The following is an 18,491-nucleotide window of genomic DNA, read 5'->3' as shown; positions in this document are numbered from 1 at the left end:
ACAAGCGATGTTATATGCTTCGATTTAATAGTTTTTTTTCTTCAATGGTTTAAACAGATATAGTAATTGATGAATACTAGTCATAGTTTGCGTGTAAGTGACACATTTTCCTCGCTTGGGGGCGACTTTGTATTTCAAAGGGTAATCGGATAAAGGTGGTATTAAGACATGGGGTTCAAATTAGTTATCGGAAGCAAATATTTTGTCCAAAATGAATTTATCAAAAATGAAATTTCACATATTTACGCAATGTGGATATTGCTACAGCTAAATGTAATTTTTCGAATTTTTATTTTCGCAGGCTTCCAAGGGGACTACTAACACCGTTGTCATGGAGACGAAGACTCAGACTCAAACAAACGTCATCGACCTGCGTGGCTCACTAATCCTGCGCTGGGAAACAATATCGAGGTAAAGGCGATTTCAACAAAAACGTATCCTTTTATGATTTATACTCGACGTATTGTTTACCTTCGATCACGTGTGGACTAATTCCAACCCCCATTCCCCCTGCCGACGTCAGTCTTATAATTTATTTTACTTAAGATTGGATCTGTCCCTGTGCTAAATTGCAACTACATCAGCCATTATGGGGTTATACGCAAATAAGTATGGATCAATGTTAAGGTTATGAATGTGTATTTGTTGACTTTATAAATGCACGCAGCACCGCTTTTCTCCAATGGGTGAGGGGCCGTCATCGATATGTGGACCAATCCCCCCAGACCCGTCACTGTTTCCCCAGTTTTACAAAAGGCCTGCTTCAGGTTGGTCATCTTGGATGGATGGGTGCGATGGAGGATTCTGATAAAGCTCTTTCCTTCCAGCTCTGTGTCGTTTGGAAGGAAACAAGGGGGACACGATGACCCTGCTGTCGGGGCCCTTTGCTCCAGATCCCGTAATGCACCCCGAATGCTACAGTACGCGAGGCACGACGAGACGTCCACGCATCAACCCAAAAGCTTCCCATATTCTAGAACGTGGGCAGAGAGGCATCATTAGAGAGATCCTGGAAGCCGATTGTTTTCGTACCACGGAGATGCCCAAACCAAGTCAGCCATTATTTTTTGTTTTGGTTTTGATGGAGTCTAACCATCTGTCATTTTGTCTCCCTCAGAAGAGCGAGAGTTCAATTTCCGTAAAGAGAATATCCAGCGTCTTCGGGAAATCCAGAGACAATGCAAACAAACGGAAGCCGAGAGGTCTCGTTCCACTCCACTCAAAGCTTTGTGGACGTCCACCAAATACGACAATGTCCCATCCAAATTTATGGAAGACTTACAGGTAACAATCACTTCTTCAGTTCTTGCATACAAGCAGTGGAATTCATTTATAAACTTTAACCCTTTGGCTCGATGCTGAGAGGATGCTTCTCAAAAATTGCATTTTACTCATGATATATGAATTGAATTGAATGCTTTTTTTGTCATTATATGAATATAATGAGATTTAAAGCTTCATCATGATGTGCACAAATAAATAATCACTAAATAATAACGCAAACAATGAATAAGTAATGAATAAATAAGTAGTCAACATAAATGAGTAGTAGTCAACACAGATAAGTTCTCAACATGAATAAGTGGTCCCAAAATTTTTGAACCTGGGGAGAGATGGCAGTCTCTAACGGAAACTAAACATTATTTTTTGTTTCTGCAGGGTGTAGAGAGCATTGGGCTAACTTTAAAACATTGCATTTTCTTCATATTTTGACAGCAGGTTCTACTGCATAGCGCCAACCATCAGATTGTCTTGACACATTAGTGTAAACCACTTAACCGCTGTCACATTACCGCACTTCTAAAAAGGGTTCCTGTTGCAGATTGCCAGTGTGGCCGTGAAACCGCAATGTCGAAACTTTCTCAAGGCTCACTCTCAAAATAAAGCACCACCAAGACCACAATCCGCGTCCACCGCTGTGAACCTGCGTCACTCTTACTCACCCGAACTGGAAAAGAATTTGCAAGTAAGAAAAGCCAGTTACAGCCAATGCCATGAACAAACTGTTTGAACTGGGACACTTCAAATGAATTGATCATAAATGACCCAAACAAGACTGGTTGTCCATGTTGATAGTCTTCCTTTCACTATGTTGGTGCATTCTCTTTTCCAGGTGAAAAGCCAGGCGGTAGACTTTATCAGGTATAATGCACGAGCGGCAGGAAAAACTATGCAGAGGTCGCAGTCCCTGACAAACCTGCGAGATAAACCATTGCCTGCTGCTGTTGTAGGCCAGGTTCCTCACTAGTGGGTGATGTTTTCATAGAATAATCCATCCAAAGTGTGTTTTATCACATAGCCTGACAAGGTTTGCCTACACACAGCATAGAACAGAGGAAGAAACAGTGGCGCAAAGAAGAGGAGGAGAAAAGGAAGAAGCTCAATCCATCAGTTCCAGATGGCTACATTTTAATGGACGACAGCGAGAGGCAACAATCTCTGAAGACGCTCAAAGAGAGTATGACCGATTCCTTGGTTCTAAATTCTAACAGATTGTACAATGGTTCATTATGTTGTTGTTTTTTTCTTCATAGATCATCGTGCTATGGTGACAGAGTTGGTGTTGCTTCCACTCAAAGCGGACAATCTGAGCGTTCGCTCCCGCCGCGCTTTTCTCGATAAAAGAATTTGTGAGATCGAGGAAGCCATCAGTATATTTTCCAGAGATAAAGTTTTTATCAAAATTAATTCATGACATGTGAATAAGAAGCATCCATGGTTTGAAATTTTCAAAATTTAAACCCAAATTCCACCACCATGTTGGATTACAACTGCGAGCAAATTACTTAAACTAACTTAATTTAAAAAGGCGCGCTTTTTATACCATGAAGTGGAAAACTGCCAACTACAGAATAACTTAGAAATGTATATTTCTAATGGATGATGTGGTTTTGACTGAGATAAGATCTTTAGAAAATAGAAATGACTTTTTATGCATTGTATATATTGTACATTGTAAGATACTTTTAATTGGTTTTAATACAAATACTGAATGAGCAAACTGATCATAAAAAAATCTGAATACAAAACTTCAAAAAGTCCTATCGATACATATGTATTTCCAACTATGATATGTATTATATAGTCAGCCTCATAGTTTAAACAAAACTGCAAAACAATTCAAATTGCGATAAGACTTGGTATGAACTTATTTGTTTTATTTTGCAAGTATAAACATTGTTTACATTAACTAAGTGCATGTTTACATTTTTCGTGTATTCAATGTAAAATGAGCTTTACAAATAAAGGATTTATTTTCCTCCCGAAATTTTTTATCTTTAAACACAACGCATCTTCAGTTTCCTTTGCCTCCACCCATCAAATGACACGCCCATACTCCACGTCATGCTACATGCCACGCCCCCATCGCGTCTGATCCCTCCTCTCGTGTTGTGGTCATTGTTCACGTAGCTCATGTGCTAGCTACACGCCAGCTTTCTCAAAAGACATTCACCGTTTGTTTAGAGTGTCAAAAAACCTTTGCAATCGTCTCCGAATATTTGAAGATTGGACGACTCAGCCATGAGCAAAAGAAAAGCGCCGCAGGAATCTCTTAATGAGGGAATCACCGACTTCCTTGTGGGTATGTAGAAAAAGAAGCTAGCCGCATTGCTAGGCTAAACACAAGTTACAATGGGACAGCTGCATTTCCCTTTAACTCCTGTGATTAAATCAACCTGTCTATGAATAGGCGAGAGATCATTTAAGACTGAATCTTCTGTCAGGCAAATAGCTAATTTTGGTCAGTTTAAAATATATCCAAATATGATATAATTTTAATCAGCTTTTCTATTTTTTTCGCATTGTAGAATTATAAATACATGTATGAATGAATCCTAAACGCTAACTTAATGGAATTAAAATATAATAAATCCACTTCGATTAAGACCCGATGTAAAACTATAAGGTAATTCTCAAATTTTGACCATTGTCGACCATTGACAGCTTCAGGCGTCCAATTTATTTATACTGGGAGGGCTGAACTTGAATGCTTATATTTCAGTTCATTTCTGTCCAAATAAATGGAAGCTAAATAGGCAGATATGCAGATGAACGCCTTATAATGTTAAAACAAAAGTGTCATCAATAGTGCATGAAAAAATTACAGGTAAGATATTTAGTCATCACAAAAGGGGACATTAACATCTTTTTCTTGTGTTTCCAGAGCTGGCTAACTACGAGAAAAATGTCAACAGAGCAATTCACAAATACAATGCATACAGGTAATAAGACCTATGATAAAAAAAATGAGTTCATTGTCTGAATTTGTCTCCTTATACTTGCTATTTTAGGAAGGCAGCCTCTACAATCGCAAAGTACCCTCAAAAGATCAAAAATGGCGAAGAAGCCAAGAAACTGGTACGTTCTATGTTTTTATATAGATATATATTTTTTTGCTACTGCACCCAAAATTAGCTAGGATAAAAGTTTAAGATTAATCATACTCGCCAATGAAATCAGTGTAGTCATACCTCTACTTACGAAATTCATCGGTTCCATATCTTTTTTAAAGCAAATTGAAAATTGCTTTAATTACTTTATATGTAAATTCTCAAATTCGTTCCACTGTCCTCACACAACTAATTTAGTATGAAAGATGTGAGGAAATTTTAGAAAAATATAAGGAAATGATTTTTTAATGTCCTAAAATAAACAACGCATGTGAAAATGCACCCTGCACCGCTGAAATAGTTTCCTACACGGCCGTTATACTGGGAGACGTAATACCTGTATGTGTCCGCCAGATAACAGTAAAAGCCTGTTCTACTAGAACCAAAAGCTGTCCACTTTGTAGTACATTTTCATAAGTAGAGGTATAAAAAAATTGTGTTTACAGGGTGGAGTTGGAGCCAAAATAGCTGAAAAGATTGATGAGTACCTACAAACAGGAACCCTACGGAAACTGGAAAAGGTGAGGTCTGAGGAAAATGATTTTAATCAAGTGACACTTAAATTAAAAATGTGTTACGATGATTTCCACTCTGCTCGTCAGATTCGAAACGATGACACCAGCTCTTCCATCAATTTTCTTACAAGAGTAACTGGAATTGGGTATGTTTCCAAAATATGTTGAAATCTAGTCCAAAGAATAAGAGAATAATGAGCCCTTCTTTTGGGGGGTGTCCACTTTAGCCCCGCTGCTGCCAGGAAGTTCTTTGATGAAGGAGTGAAAAGTCTCGAAGGTTTGTTGAGCTTTTTACACGATATTTTCTTCTAGAATTGATCTTTGGCGTCAAGTTTTGAGTTTTCCTTTGATTGTCTGCTTTTAGACTTGAAGAAGATAGAACACAAGCTGAACCATCACCAACAGATTGGGCTCAAGTGAGTATACTGACATGTTTTACTGACATTAGCAAAATGATGTTTGCTGATAGATGGATCATTTTGTGCTGGTTAGGTACTTTGAGGAATTTGAGAAAAGGATTCCGCGAACTGAGATGGAAAAGATGGAGGTAGTATTATTCTTTTCTTTTTTTTACTGCGCTCTACATTTGGGTCTTGAAAACTGAAGAGTAAAATATAATAGGATCATTTATGTAACTGATCTGTGTACTATTTTTGTAGTACCGAATTTTCCATGCATATAAGTATGGAAAACTTTGTTCCCATGCAGACACTCATCCTTCAAGAGTTGACAAAGATTGACACAGAATACATTGGAACCATCTGCGGAAGTTATAGGAGAGGTAAAAACTTTTTTTTTTTACAGTTGAACGCTACTGACATTTAAGACCTTTGTGTGTAATTTGCAGGTGCTGCATCGAGTGGTGATATTGATATTTTGCTAACCCACCCAGAATTCACCTCTCAGACTGAAAAGCAAGTAAGCAAAATGTTAAATAAGCATCTAATCCGGGTTGCTTTGTCATTCAACGTCAACTTCATTCCAAACGTGCGCTTCAGCCAAAGCTCCTCCACACCTTGGTAGATCATTTCCAGTCTATCGGCTTTGTGACCGACACTCTATCCAAAGGGGATTCCAAGTTCATGGTGAGACCGACCGCTACATTGTCAATTTACCGAGCGAGGCGAGTCGAGGCGTACAAAGTCGAGCTCTCCTTTTCCCCAGGGAGTGTGTCAGCTGCAACCAGAAGATAAAGACGAAGAAGAATACCTTCACAGGCGCATTGATATCAGGTACCACTCGTTTTTATTCATCCTAAGACCTTTTATTTACATCCACACTGCCCACAACCCCTCAAGGTTGATCCCCAAGGACCAGTACTACTGTGGTGTTCTGTATTTCACCGGGAGTGACATCTTCAACAAAAACATGAGGACTCACGCTTTGGAGAAGGGTTTCACACTCAACGAGTACACCATTCGGCCACTTGGCGTGACTGGTGAGTATCGTATCCACCGCTTCCATGTTAACAGACTATTACTACAGTTTACAATGTATTTAGTTCAATGGTGTATGTCCGAACAATTGTTTGTTGAGGAGGTAAGACATTTTAAGTTAGACAGTACAGAAAGAACATAGCCTCATTCACTTGTCGAGCGGTCGTCGACATCGCTTGATTATCGATGAAATAACAATAATTCTTGGGTTGCAGGTGTGGCAGGCGAACCTCTGTTGGTGGATAGTGAGAAAGACATATTTGATTACATCCAGTACAAATACAAGGAGCCAAAAGATCGCAGCGAGTAAAAAACAACAACTTTTTTTCAGGTCTTATACATGTGTGGTTTAGTGGTAAGTGATAGTGTTTATTTGGGGCCGTGTTTTGAGTGTGAATTTTGGGCACCAACAATGCACTTTTTTTCTGTCATGTTGTTTTCTGCCATCATGGTTTGCTGAAAAATGTGCATGCATCCAGCAAAGTTCATTCATTTTCTGAACCGCTTATCCTCAAGGGTGTTGGAGCAATACATGGAATCTTGTGACTTAAGCCAGACAAGAACAAAGTGTCATTGCAAATTCACTCGGCAGAATGAAGTGGCCCGCTAACTGTCAGTTATGCTGAGTTAATCATGGAAAAACAATGCTTTAATGTTACCTTTGCTCCTTTAAACTTGTACATTGCCGGTTATGATGTAGGTTGCTCATTTTATCTATTGGCATGAGTGATGTTTTTCATCGGATAATTGAGTGTTGCGTCCAATTATTGTGTGTTTATTCTGGTTTGTTTGAGGTTGTCAATTTGTATTGTCATTTTATTTTTAAAGCATGTATCATATTAGTTCAATGAGCTATGTGAGTCTGAGCAATACCTGTGTGCAAAACAGAGTGAAATGGTTTCAAATAAAAAAAATTAAAAAACAACGTGCTTCTACTGAGTTTTGTTTAAAATTTAACAGTAGTGTAGACATGCATTTCCATGTGTATTTTTTTTTAAATGATAACTAACTTGTATATTCTACTTACCAGAAATGCCCTATTTCTTCCCATAGTGCCACCTCTCTTTTGTCCCACTGCAAAACAAAGGAAAAAAGTTAAAGACAGGACTAAAAATAAATGGAAACATTAGACATACCCATATGATGACTTTGAAGCTCAGTGGCTTGGTTTGCATTTTCTTTGTCTGCTGCAGAGGCAGAGACACTCCAAAATATTCCAAGTCTCTATTACAGGGATCTCCAACTCCTGTCCTTAAGGACCCCAATCCAGTTTATTTACCATGTAGTCCAATACGCTGGACACGGGCCCTTGAGTACCGGAATTGGGGACCCCTGCGCTATAACGACAAGCACCAGCGAAGGGATGTTGGTGATGCCAGCAGCTCACCATGTCAATCTTTTAGCTTTGATTTGGTAAACTTGGATGGACTCTAACGGGGAGGCAAGATACAAAATGAGTAGGTTTAGTACACATGAAAATAAGACATAATATAACCTGAAAGATTTGGGTCCTACCTCCTCCACAACTTCTGCCTCGACTTTGGACTTCTTGTCGATTTTGACAGCTTTCGGTATTTACAGCTTCCCCCGCAGACGTTATGATGAATACAATGTATTTTTTTTAAGTATTAAAACCCGATCAACACGTACTTACAGCCCCGCCCTCGCCCCACCCATTGATTAATGTGTGTTATTATGAAAACAATGTATTTTTCTTTTAAGTATTAAAGTCCAACCAAAAAGCATTTACAGCCCCTCCACACAAACATATACTGACTAATGCACGTTATTATAAAAAAATATATATATATATTTGTATGTGCCCTTTTTTTAATAGGCGTGGCTGAGGCCAGAGTTCAAATAGCTGACGTCAAACGCCAAAATCAGCTGATGAACCCGGAAGGAAGACGGGCGTGCGTACGTGCGTGCGTGCACTGCAGAGAAGCACAAAATTGACGATTTGCCGACGAAATCCTGCCAAACTTCTCACAGGACGATGCTGCACATTTGGTACGTTGTCGTTTGGGGATTTCGAAGCCCCAGTTCTCGTCTCAAGAGTGATTCGTTGACGCGATGTAGCCCCATGTGTGTGCAGACAGCAAAATGTTTGCAAACAAATTGGCTACATTGCGTTTCCGATCGCTCTCTGTTTAAAACGAAATCATTCCTTTGTGTCTTTCAGTCCCTCAATGTGCACAGACTTCTGGGAAACAACAAGAATGTGGCCAAAACGACCAGAAAGGAGCAGCTTGTCGACGCCATAACAAAGTGAGTCATTTTTAAACAGTTCCGATCTTCTCTATCCGTATAATCTTTAAACGCCTGCGTTCAGTGTTCAGGGCTTTGCGCAATTGGCTCGATTTTCATCATGATACATTCAAATTGTTTTTAAATAACAAAACAAAAAACTGTGGGTAATTCACCCACGCAAATGTCATTAGTGGATGTGTAAGGAATAAACAGTAATCCCTCGATTATTGCGGTTAATGTAGACCAGACCTGGCTGTGATAAATGGTAAACCGTAAAGTAGGCTCATCCCTATTGAAGTAAGTTAAAATTAAAAACTGTAGTGGCAAGTGAAGGAGTAACTCCTGCTTGAGTTTCTGTGACTTTTCACATCTTTTTGAACTTACAAAAAAAATCTGCCGTATAGTGGAACTGAACATAAATAAATTATAAACTTTCAGCCCCTTAACTTTTTTAAAGACCTCAGGGCTTTGACCTTTTTTTCCATATTAGTTTTAAATGTAGTTTTGACAAAATAGATTTATTTAACAATAGTGCTGGTGTCATTTTTGACTCATTTAAACATAACGAGAAAAACAAACTTTGTATATTTATTTTTTTAAGAATGAATGGATTTGAAATAATCGACTGAAAACTTGAGGCAGAAGTGGGATTTATTTTAACGTTGTAGTGTCCAGTGTTTTCAAATTTCCCACCACGTGATCAATATCCTGATATAGTTTTGTGGAGGAAAACGGACTGATCGTTTTTTAGTCTTTACTGCAGACTGTCTAATTTGCCTTTTGATGTTTCATAGAAAAAAGCTAAATGTAGGAGGTAGTTTAGTCAAATTTTGATGTTCGGCGCTAGTCTTTACTTTAATCTATTGTGCCTTCACTCCTTTTTTGGTCTCCTGCCTATGTTGAGATTGGTTCTGCCAGAGCCTATCTTGACATAGGCAGGAAACCTACTCCCCTTGGCTGGAATTCTGAAAAACAAAAAAACATTTCCAAGGTCTTACCTTTTATTTTGAAAAAAACTCAGATTTGTTCTGCCTGAGCATGAGTTTTTTCAAAATAAAAGGTAAGACCTTGTGAATGTTTTATTTTTCATAATTCCACTCATGGGGGACCAGGTTTCATGCCTGAGCCTATCTCCACATAGGTGGGAAACCTGAAAAACAAAACATTTCCAAGGTCTTGCCTTTTATTTTGAAAAAAACTCATAGATGTGTTCTGCCTGAGCATATCTATGAGTTTATTTCAAAATAAAAGGTAAGACCTTGTGAATGTTTTATTTTTCAGAATTCCACCCATGGGGGACTTGGTTTCATGCCTTTCAAAATAAAAGGTGAGCTCTTAATGTTTTTTTCAGAATCCACCAGAGGGGACCTGGTTTCTGCATATGAACAGATAGCCTCAGGAGCCCCCAATCTATGAAGTTTTTCAAAATAAAAGGTGAGCCTTTCTCAATGTTTTTTTATTTAACTCTGTACTGACTCCTTTTTTTTGTTTTTCAGAATCTTCCAGAGGGGACCTGGTTTCTGCATATGAACAGATAGCCTCAGGAGCCCTCAATCTACAAAGTTTTTCAAAATAAAAGGTGAGCTGTTCTCAATGGTTTTTTATTTAACTCTGTACTATCCCCCTTTTTTTGTTTTCCAGAATTCCACCAGGGGGTGGAGAAGATTCGATTTTTTACGATGCTGGAGCACCAACGGGAACCAGTCTATGAAGTTTTTCAAAATAAAAGGTGAGCCCTTCTCATTGTTTTTTAACTAACTGTACTAACCCCCCCTTTTTTCAGTTTTCCAGAATTCCACCAGAGGGTGGAGAAGATTCGATTTTTTACGATGCTGTAACACCAGCGGGAACCTATCTACAAACTTTTTCAAAATAAAAGCTGATTTCCTGTTTTTCCAGATTTCCTGCTGGTGACTAGAGGAATTACTTCATTTTATTCAAGTTTTTCAAAATAAAAGCTTTGAAATGTAAACATGTGTTGGTATTTATCTAACAAAAAAATGCAAGTCACAATCAGAGTTTAAATTTTTTTATTTATAAGTAAACATTTTAACTTCAGCATATATAAGAACACATTTGTAAATTAATGCAAAACACTTAGAAAAAAAATTAAAAAAAGGGGGATAAACACTTAGGAAAAAAATTAAAAAAGGTGGGATAAACACTTAGGAAAAAAGATTAAAAAAAGGGGGGATAAACACTTAGAAAAAAAGAATTAAAAAAGGGGGGATAAACACTTAGAAAAAAAGAATTAAAAAAGGGGGGATAAACACTTAGAAAAAAAGAATTAAAAAAGGGGGGATAAACACTTAGAAAAAAAGAATTAAAAAAGGGGGGATAAACACTTAAAAAAATTTTTTAAAAAAATGGGGGATGAACACTTAGAAAAAAAAATTAAAAAAATGGGGGATAAACACTTAGAATTTTTTTTTTTAAAAATGGGGGATAAACACTTAGAAAAAAAATTAAAAAAATGGGGGATAAACACTTAGAAAAAAAAATGGGGGATAAACACCTAGAGAAAAAAAATTGACAAAAAAGCAGGGGGAAAGCCATTCTGGAATGTACATGAGAAACTCTTATAATATATTAGGGGGGGAAATGCTGGGAATAAACACTTGGATAAAAATGCTGGAGGTAATATCCATGGGACACAATAGAGGGGTATATACACAGGAAATATGTAATTTTAGGCAAAAAAGCTAGAGGAATAAACACTTGGAAAATAAAATCTGGGGGGTTGTACACTTGGATCAAAATGGGAAAATACTGGAGGAACAAACACTTAGGTAAATATACGTAGAACTCCTGCTCCAGCATTAACTGAGATCCTCTTTACCTTAAAGATTTAGTCAAATAGCAGTGGGAATGAATGGCCAGTGAAACATGATGGCGATTTAGGCTTTTATTTGATTTGGATTTTCAGAAGTACAGAGACACCATATGATTCAAGTGGGCAACTTGTGAGGAAGATCTCTCAGGCCTTTTGCATGCAAAAAAAAAAATAGCAAAAGTTAGAATATATAAACTGGAGATTCAACTTTTTAGAAGGGGTGGAGTTTTACCTTGATCTGGCCCAGTAATCTCAAGAGTGCTCCTGGCATGCTAGAAGAGCTGCATCTTGGTGCTAAATGGAAAATTTTCACACAAAAAAGCACAAGTTAGGATAAATGGAGATTCAACAGATAGGCTTAGTTGTTTCTTGGGGAAAGTAGTTTTATCTTGATGCTAAACAGGGAACACTTGATTCAACCAACGTATTTGGGGGTTGCCAAACAATTATGGGACAGAGCAATATTACAAGAAATGTAAAAAACGATCAAGATAAAGAATGAAAATAAGTTAGCGAGTGCTATTTCCCCTTTTCCAGACAATGCGATTAAATATACAGACTGAGGTTAACAGCTTGGACAAGGGTGTCAAACTCGGGTTGGTTCGCGGGCTGCAATAAGGTCAACTTGATTTTACATGAGCTGTACTATTTTTGAAATATTTAGATATTTTTTTTCTATTTAAATTGGATTGAAAAACTGCATCGAAAGCCCTAAATATTCAGTTTTATTATAGATCTAAAACAAATGTTAGAGCTTTTTTTTCTTCATGAGAGAAAATATCTTGTAATAATTTGTTTTTCATTTCAAAAGGAAACAAAATATTTTGGGGAAAATGTTTAATATTAGTGTGGAATACAATTTTTAAAATACATTTATTTTTAGATTTTACAATATGCTTTTTTAACTTAAAAACACAAAAAGTAAAAAATGGATTAAAAAAATACAATTACTGATTTAAAAAGAGGGAAGATGAGGTAATATAATATACATGTACAATCTTCATTTAAATTTGATCCTAACAGAAAGTCAGCACTCATGATTTACTTTCTCAGGCCGCACAAAATGACAGTGGGCCAGATTTGGCCCCCGGGCCGCAACTTTGACACCAGTGAGCTAGGAGGAAGTGGTCTTAAATTTTGTATACGTGATTTTTTTGTAAAAACAGAACATTTACAAATCGGGAACATGTGTTTCGCACTCAGAATGAAAACGATTACATACAAAACAACAGGAACTAAGTCATGCCCCTGGATGTCATTCTAGAGTGAACACTTACCCAGGAAACTGTCGGTTGATGCCTTGCATTGTTTGATTAAATTTAAAGTCTTGCTACACGACTCAACAATGGAAAGAAAACGGAGAACATGCTTTTTTAAGTCAAATCGTGACGCTGACACTAATGCTGACTAGTACGTAACATGATGTGGCACAAAGCCGGTCGAGAAAAGAAGCCCATACTTAAATTGTCGACGGTTTGTTAAACTCGGCATTAAACTTAAGAGATTTGTTGGCGTTTTGGGCTCAACTAGTTGCTGAAAAATCTCCCGATCGCGTGATAAAAACACATTTAGGCCAGTGAATTGCTCGACTTCTTACCTGTTGGCGTGCGCGTCCAGCGTTCCAAAAGGAAAAATTACTGCACATGCACTTAATTAAATCCGCTCCGTCGACAATGGGCGTAACCACGCCCATATTGGCCCGTCATATTGAAAGTGGAAAAGATGGTGAGTTGCTTACCGAGCTCCTAAGAGGTGCTTTGTCCTCCCATGTCCATTGTCTATGTTTAGAAGATGACGAAGAATAGTCGTGAGTTGTGTGGTCTTTATGCTATAAAACAGCATACCTGTCAACTTGTACGTTTTATACGTATTTCATACGTTTTTTTACCATTTCAAATCATGTACACCGACTTTTGTACGGAAAAAAAAAATCGCCAATATTTATGAAAACCAATCTCAACAAGACCGTTTTGGCTAAAATTCAGATAGTCTCGTAGGCTGGTAGCCAAGACGCTACTGTCATCGATCGTTACTATTGTCTCGGTATACCAGCAAAAAGTAACCTCAATCGTATGTATTTTTTTAGCGGTGCGTACGGCAATATCGATAAGGAAGGATAACATGCGCATGCATATATACATAGAGTAAATATCGTGGAAGCAAGCATGGAGGAGCCGCATAGTAAGAAACGAGTTACCGCGAGTAAACATGCGTCGTACAGTGTTTGTACGTTTTTTGGGGGGTTTGTACAGGGAATCATGATCATTTAGAAGGGTAGTTAACGGCAGAGGTTGACAGGTATGTCAATACAAAGGACGCTCAGCTCGGCGTGGCTTAAATGAATGGGTCGGTTCGCGGTTTCCGAGGCAACGATGATCCCGCAGTGCATGCCGGTCCAACATAAAATGCGGGGAGAAAGAGCGGCGAGACGAGCTGTCGTCAGCCAATCGCGACGTTCTTTCCGTCGACATCAGCCAATGAACCGCGGCGTGGCCTCAGCGCCTTTGCGCTACACACCCACATCATCTCGCGTGCACCACTTAGCACGAGTTTGACCCGACTGGACGCATTCTCGCTGGAAATTGAACCACAACTTCAGGCAAAAGGCGAGTAGGTGGAAATGGGGAAATTTGTGGCTTGATTTCGAAGAATAGTTGCATTTTGTGGACGCGAGCGGGTTTTAAAAGATTGCGTTGGTGGAAATCGAATGCTTGAGGCGCTACAATCAACAGCTTGCCCGTTTTTCTTAACATGGCTTGATTTAGCTTGATAAGGCTAACTACTTTGCCCGGACATATGTTGCAAGATGTTTGTATTTGGACCCAGTTGCTGTTAATCTAGCAACACGCCGTTTTGTGAGCTGTTGGTGCATTTGTGCATCTGTGTAATTAATAGCGGCGTCTACAAGGTCTTCTGCGTCATGTGTTGATTTGAGTTCAACTTGATTTGAGGATTTTTTGGGGGGGAGCAAAGGTGAAATATTATTGTGGCGTCGCCATAGAAACAAGCGTCCGCCGGTGGAAGTTATGCAACGCGAGTGGAAACAAAATACACGGCGCTGTGATCTTTACGTAACGCTTGGTGGTAACACCCCCCCAAAAAATAATAAATGCGTGATTGTTGTTGTCTTTTTTTGGGTGATTTATTAGGGCGACCATGGCTGAAAGGAAAGCAGTGATCAAGAATGCGGACATGTCCGAGGACATGCAGCAGGACGCGGTGGAATGCGCCACCCAAGCGCTGGAAAAGTACAATATTGAGAAAGACATCGCTGCCTACATCAAAAAGGTGACCTGGATTAAATTAGCTGCACATTTACGTCAATCAAACGTTATAAAAAAGAGGCAGCATTTGAGTGGATTTAACAAGGGTACTCGCTCATGGGAGTTATTATATAATAGCAAAATGATGATCAGGGAACACTAAAATGTCCCATTTGGATTAAACATAAAGGTAATCGTTCATTTTCGTCTGTCTGCAGGATTCAGAATAGAAATATATTTCTAAACAATATTTAGGAGTTTTATTTAGAAAGTGCACTTCTTGTTTTCCCTCCCCCTTTATATATGTTAAAAAGAACCCTGCATCAATTTTAGAAAAATGCATCATAGGAAGATGGATAAAGGGTTAAAACATTTTATTTAATGTTTTGGTGCGGCAAGCCAAATATTCAATTGGAGGAGAAATGTGGATGATTTTGGGGAAACAGAATTGATGCAATGTTATGGAATGCCCTGTACTGAGCCATGATGTAACAAACATTTTATTACTATGTTGAACATCTTACATCATTAATGGGTAATCAAAGCATCAATTAACCTAAAGGGATATTTACTAAGACTTAAAGTAGCAATGTCCAAGACTAGTGACCAAAAATGGTACTAACTTATTTTCAGACGACACTGCATGTAAAAGCCTCTTTTTTAAAAATCTGTGGCAGGAATTCGACAAGAAATACAACCCAACCTGGCACTGCATCGTGGGAAGAAATTTTGGCAGCTACGTGACCCACGAGACCAAACATTTCATCTACTTCTACTTGGGCCAGGTGGCCATCTTGCTCTTCAAGTCAGGCTGAGAAAGGGTGCACACTAATTCCAACTACCGCGTGTTACTGACTGACAAAGGCACTCATTCCTGGGGGGTTGCAACTACCTGTTTGTGCTTTCTATTTTTTTTTTTTTGGTTTTGAGGATTAAAAATGTGGCCATCTAAACAAATCAAACATGTATTTATTTTTGTCTGTTACATGTCTTTTTTAAATTAAATCATGTTAAGCTTTCTGCATCCACTGCTTATTTTATGTGCCCACACTGTAAATAAAAGCAAACTTGGGGGGAAAAAAAGTCACCTTGTGCATTTTGATGTCAAGTAAAGACTGGAAGGTTAACAGGCAAGATGGAAAATAATTTTAAATTGATAAAACTGAAGCATTTCTCTCCAACTACCAAATTAGCTGTGAACATTTGAGTTAAAATTATTAAAGTTAATAAAAAGGAGAATATTTAAGTTTCTTACGTTTCAGAAGAAAAACAAAAGTCGCACTAGGAGTGGCCGTTGAAGAGAAGTTTTATTCACGTGTTTAGAAAACCAGCTTGTGAGGGAAGACCCCGTTGGAGAGGAAGAAAGATCCCCTCAAGTATCCTTTGAGCTGAGGAACTTTTTTGATAAGCGGCAGGAGCTGAGAGTCAACAGCCTTCTGATCCTGCTTCCGCTGATCGGTCACCGCGTACTTCTACAATGAGGAAGACGGACAAGAGTCATTAGCAAGGAACCCAACAACTTAATGGAAAATCCCACATTGTTTTGGCTTTTTAAAGTAGCGTTTGAAGAACCCACCTCTTTCTCCGTGTCAAAGATCTCGCCTTCCTGGTGACGGGGTCTCCTCAGCCTCTTCTTCTTGAAGTAAACGTCAGTGATATTTTTGGGGATCTTCATGGGGGTGATGTCCACCTTGGTGGTGGTGGCAATGACAAACTTTTGATGAGCTCTGCGCATAGGCACCCGATTCAAGAGCAGGGGACCTACAAAAAAATAAAAACATTAAAACCGATTGGCGTCGACAAAAGTCCACCCTTTGTTTGGACTTTCATCGGCACTGCCGTCGACTTATTTGACGTACCGGTGACGAGCAGGAGCCCGCTCTGGAGCTGCTTCAGGAAGACCACACGCTGCAAGACAATCCCAAAATTCAGCACCACTTTCATATTCCTGACCAATTTAAACAACACCCCCCTAAAAAATGGCAATGTATTTTTCTCTCTCCCCAATTTCATTCAGCTTTACCTTTCCGCGGTGGCGGCCAGTAAGCAGGATGAGGACGGTGCCTGGTGTGATGGAGGAGCGCAGTCGCCTCTTGTGCTGGCTGAAGGGCTTCTTCCCATGGCGCTTCAATTTGCGGGGTACATCCTCTGTGGGGTAGTAGCGGGGCTGCGGCGACACCAGGGTCAGACTTTTAACACGTGCGTACAGAAACAGGCTGGAAAAGATCCCATGTGTCCATTCACACGTACCCTCTTGCGCAGTTTGACGACGCGGGTGCCGCCGTTCTTGTCTCCGCCAACGGTCTTGACTATAGTGGGATGACGCTTGGCCTTGAGTTTCTTCTCCGCCTGCCGGCCACGCAAATGTCACTGGGCGGGAAGGGGTGCCAGACATTGACAACGACGGTGGCGCTCCTCACCTGAGTCGTCACGACCTTGGTTTTCCTCTTGTACATGGCTCGGCGGGCGAACATGGCCGAGCGGGAGTAGCGGCCGATACCCCGGGCCAGGACCGGGTTACGGCTCGCGTGCTTCTTGCCAGGCTTTTTCGCCGCCGTTTTTTCAACCTTTTCGGCCGGCGTTTTGTCTGCCTTGTCGGCGGCCGGACCCTTGGCCGGTGCCTTTTCGGCCGGCTTTGCGGCCACCTTTTCGGGTGCCATTTCGGGCGCCTTTGCGTCCCCCTCTGCCATCTAACACAGTCATAAAGGCTTCAAGTTAGTTACTTTAATAAGAAAATGCAAGTCTATAGAATGAAAAACAAATAAGGACCCAAATATTAAGTTATTCATAATGTGCCACACTAAAATCTGAGGTTGGGATATGTCAACAAAAAAAATCTTAATGTTATCCAACAAAAAAAAGCTAATTAAATTTAGCAACAACCAGCTTTAAAGAAAAGCAATATAAATGAACAGCAATGCTCCAAACTGGTGTTAAAATAAACATTGCAGTGTAAATAAAGTGCAGTTTGGTGAAATATTTTTCTCTCCCCTACATTTTTGTCAGCACTGTAATAGAAAATAATAACGCAATTAAAACTCTCATAGAATAATTCCACCTTTGCCCACGTCTGACAAATCCTTGCAATTAGCGACTATTTGAGTCCTCAAAACTTAATTATGGCATTAAAATCGACTCGTTCAAGACCACATTAACTTGAATTATTGTAATGCAACGTGTGATGCTGTCGATGCAGATGCCAACTTAGACAAGCAATGAGCAACCACGTTAGCTTAAATGTCGCTTTTTAGCATATGACAATATATTTTGGAATCCTACGAGGTCTATTTACAGCGTATGACTATGTTGACAAACACATATAACACACAACTGTTACTACTTTTACATAACATACAATGGCTAGTACATACAACACGTTTCTATTAGCCACTTAGCTTCCATGGGTTTGGAACTAGCCGGCGGCCTCCGCCTGCCGACGAATCAAGCTGCATTTTTTGCACCATCAACGCGTATTAACAAGTAATATCGACAAAGAGTGTAGTCTCTAAGATTATGAATTCATTTTGTCGTGTTTTCAGATGATATTAATACTTCGATTATGGCGATTGTGGTGGATTTTGTTCACGCAGAAGCAAGAATTGAATATACCTTACCTTTGCTATAGAAAAAAGAACGACACTCGGGGAAGTGACGATTATAGAGACGCACCCTGATGACGTTTCAAGCTAGTAGTATTGGGATTTGTAGTTTGCTTGGAAACGATGACATTAATGTTTTGGGAATAATGCCCAAGACACCGAGATTGAATTAGATATGGATTTATAGCATCTTATTTTTAGTAA

The 18,491-nt window shown here is 39.2% G+C and overlaps 4 protein-coding genes and 3 long non-coding RNA genes across 13 annotated transcripts; 4 read left to right on the top strand and 3 right to left on the bottom strand.

Annotated features, from left to right (window-relative positions):
* The first annotated feature begins 163 nt into the window (after positions 1-163).
* On the top strand, positions 164-3,268 carry enkd1 (enkurin domain containing 1). 2 transcript variants are annotated; one of them, XM_077714557.1, is made up of 8 exons: positions 164-411; positions 668-767; positions 828-1,052; positions 1,118-1,284; positions 1,823-1,966; positions 2,114-2,247; positions 2,325-2,458; positions 2,535-3,268. In XM_077714557.1, the coding sequence occupies exons 2-8, from the start codon at positions 683-685 to the stop codon at positions 2,693-2,695; spliced, it is 1,050 nt and encodes a 349-aa protein (XP_077570683.1). In that variant the 5' UTR covers positions 164-411; positions 668-682; the 3' UTR covers positions 2,696-3,268. The 2 variants fall into 2 exon arrangements, with proteins under 2 accessions (XP_077570683.1, XP_077570684.1); XM_077714558.1 differs by having other exon boundaries at positions 164-434.
* Positions 3,269-3,379: 111 nt separating this feature from the next.
* Positions 3,380-7,259, top strand: polb (polymerase (DNA directed), beta). The gene is made up of 14 exons (XM_077714912.1): positions 3,380-3,583; positions 4,166-4,223; positions 4,293-4,359; positions 4,838-4,912; positions 4,994-5,052; positions 5,134-5,183; positions 5,271-5,322; positions 5,399-5,453; positions 5,615-5,687; positions 5,754-5,824; positions 5,905-5,991; positions 6,071-6,138; positions 6,205-6,344; positions 6,558-7,259. Exons 1-14 carry the CDS (start codon positions 3,523-3,525, stop codon positions 6,650-6,652), a joined length of 1,011 nt encoding a protein of 336 aa, XP_077571038.1. The 5' UTR covers positions 3,380-3,522; the 3' UTR covers positions 6,653-7,259.
* A 123-nt stretch (positions 7,260-7,382) lies between these two features.
* On the bottom strand, positions 7,383-7,943 carry LOC144196027 (uncharacterized). Its single transcript, XR_013326202.1, has 3 exons — positions 7,858-7,943; positions 7,479-7,772; positions 7,383-7,416 (listed from the first exon to the last, which is right to left on the bottom strand). It is a non-coding gene; the product is annotated as an uncharacterized LOC144196027 (long non-coding RNA).
* A 265-nt stretch (positions 7,944-8,208) lies between these two features.
* Positions 8,209-10,564, top strand: LOC144195642 (uncharacterized). Of its 5 annotated transcripts, none has more exons than XR_013326118.1 (6): positions 8,209-8,352; positions 8,525-8,610; positions 9,944-10,026; positions 10,089-10,171; positions 10,234-10,321; positions 10,492-10,564. It is a non-coding gene; the product is annotated as an uncharacterized LOC144195642 (long non-coding RNA). The 5 variants fall into 5 exon arrangements; XR_013326119.1 differs by having other exon boundaries at positions 10,395-10,564; XR_013326117.1 differs by having other exon boundaries at positions 10,384-10,564.
* A 564-nt stretch (positions 10,565-11,128) lies between these two features.
* On the bottom strand, positions 11,129-13,828 carry LOC144195258 (uncharacterized). Its single transcript, XR_013326065.1, has 3 exons — positions 13,023-13,828; positions 11,658-11,719; positions 11,129-11,575 (listed from the first exon to the last, which is right to left on the bottom strand). It is a non-coding gene; the product is annotated as an uncharacterized LOC144195258 (long non-coding RNA).
* A 35-nt stretch (positions 13,829-13,863) lies between these two features.
* dynll1 (dynein, light chain, LC8-type 1) lies at positions 13,864-15,712 on the top strand. Its single transcript, XM_077714762.1, has 3 exons — positions 13,864-14,031; positions 14,575-14,713; positions 15,366-15,712. The coding sequence occupies exons 2-3, from the start codon at positions 14,582-14,584 to the stop codon at positions 15,501-15,503; spliced, it is 270 nt and encodes an 89-aa protein (XP_077570888.1). The 5' UTR covers positions 13,864-14,031; positions 14,575-14,581; the 3' UTR covers positions 15,504-15,712.
* A 264-nt stretch (positions 15,713-15,976) lies between these two features.
* On the bottom strand, positions 15,977-18,388 carry rpl6 (ribosomal protein L6). Of its 2 annotated transcripts, none has more exons than XM_077714759.1 (7): positions 18,303-18,388; positions 17,109-17,378; positions 16,939-17,037; positions 16,712-16,855; positions 16,548-16,596; positions 16,265-16,449; positions 15,977-16,160 (listed from the first exon to the last, which is right to left on the bottom strand). In XM_077714759.1, the coding sequence occupies exons 2-7, from the start codon at positions 17,376-17,378 to the stop codon at positions 16,008-16,010; spliced, it is 900 nt and encodes a 299-aa protein (XP_077570885.1). In that variant the 5' UTR covers positions 18,303-18,388; the 3' UTR covers positions 15,977-16,007. The 2 variants fall into 2 exon arrangements, with proteins under 2 accessions (XP_077570885.1, XP_077570886.1); XM_077714760.1 differs by lacking the exon at positions 18,303-18,388 and having other exon boundaries at positions 17,109-17,269; positions 17,309-17,378.
* Positions 18,389-18,491: the final 103 nt, after the last annotated feature.

This window comes from Stigmatopora nigra, chromosome 4 (genome assembly GCF_051989575.1).
Source record: "Stigmatopora nigra isolate UIUO_SnigA chromosome 4, RoL_Snig_1.1, whole genome shotgun sequence".
Lineage (NCBI taxonomy): Eukaryota > Metazoa > Chordata > Actinopteri > Syngnathiformes > Syngnathidae > Stigmatopora > Stigmatopora nigra.
The sequence above is the reverse complement of the archived record's forward strand: the minus strand, read 5'-3'. Positions and strand labels throughout refer to the sequence as shown.

Coding starts and splice junctions, on each gene's coding strand:
- dynll1 (XM_077714762.1), top strand. CDS start 14,582: ATGGCTGAAAGGAAAGCAGTGATCAAGAATGCGGACATGTCCGAGGAC. Junction 14,714..15,365: donor TCGCTGCCTACATCAAAAAG/GTGACCTGGATT, acceptor AATCTGTGGCAG/GAATTCGACAAGAAATACAA.
- enkd1 (XM_077714557.1), top strand. CDS start 683: ATGGGTGAGGGGCCGTCATCGATATGTGGACCAATCCCCCCAGACCCG. Junction 1,053..1,117: donor CACGGAGATGCCCAAACCAA/GTCAGCCATTAT, acceptor TGTCTCCCTCAG/AAGAGCGAGAGTTCAATTTC. Junction 2,459..2,534: donor TCTGAAGACGCTCAAAGAGA/GTATGACCGATT, acceptor TTTTCTTCATAG/ATCATCGTGCTATGGTGACA.
- polb (XM_077714912.1), top strand. CDS start 3,523: ATGAGCAAAAGAAAAGCGCCGCAGGAATCTCTTAATGAGGGAATCACC. Junction 5,323..5,398: donor CACCAACAGATTGGGCTCAA/GTGAGTATACTG, acceptor TGTGCTGGTTAG/GTACTTTGAGGAATTTGAGA. Junction 5,454..5,614: donor CTGAGATGGAAAAGATGGAG/GTAGTATTATTC, acceptor GTTCCCATGCAG/ACACTCATCCTTCAAGAGTT.
- rpl6 (XM_077714759.1), bottom strand. CDS start 17,378: ATGGCAGAGGGGGACGCAAAGGCGCCCGAAATGGCACCCGAAAAGGTG. Junction 16,856..16,938: donor TCGTCAAACTGCGCAAGAGG/GTACGTGTGAAT, acceptor GTGTCGCCGCAG/CCCCGCTACTACCCCACAGA. Junction 16,161..16,264: donor TCTTTGACACGGAGAAAGAG/GTGGGTTCTTCA, acceptor TCCTCATTGTAG/AAGTACGCGGTGACCGATCA.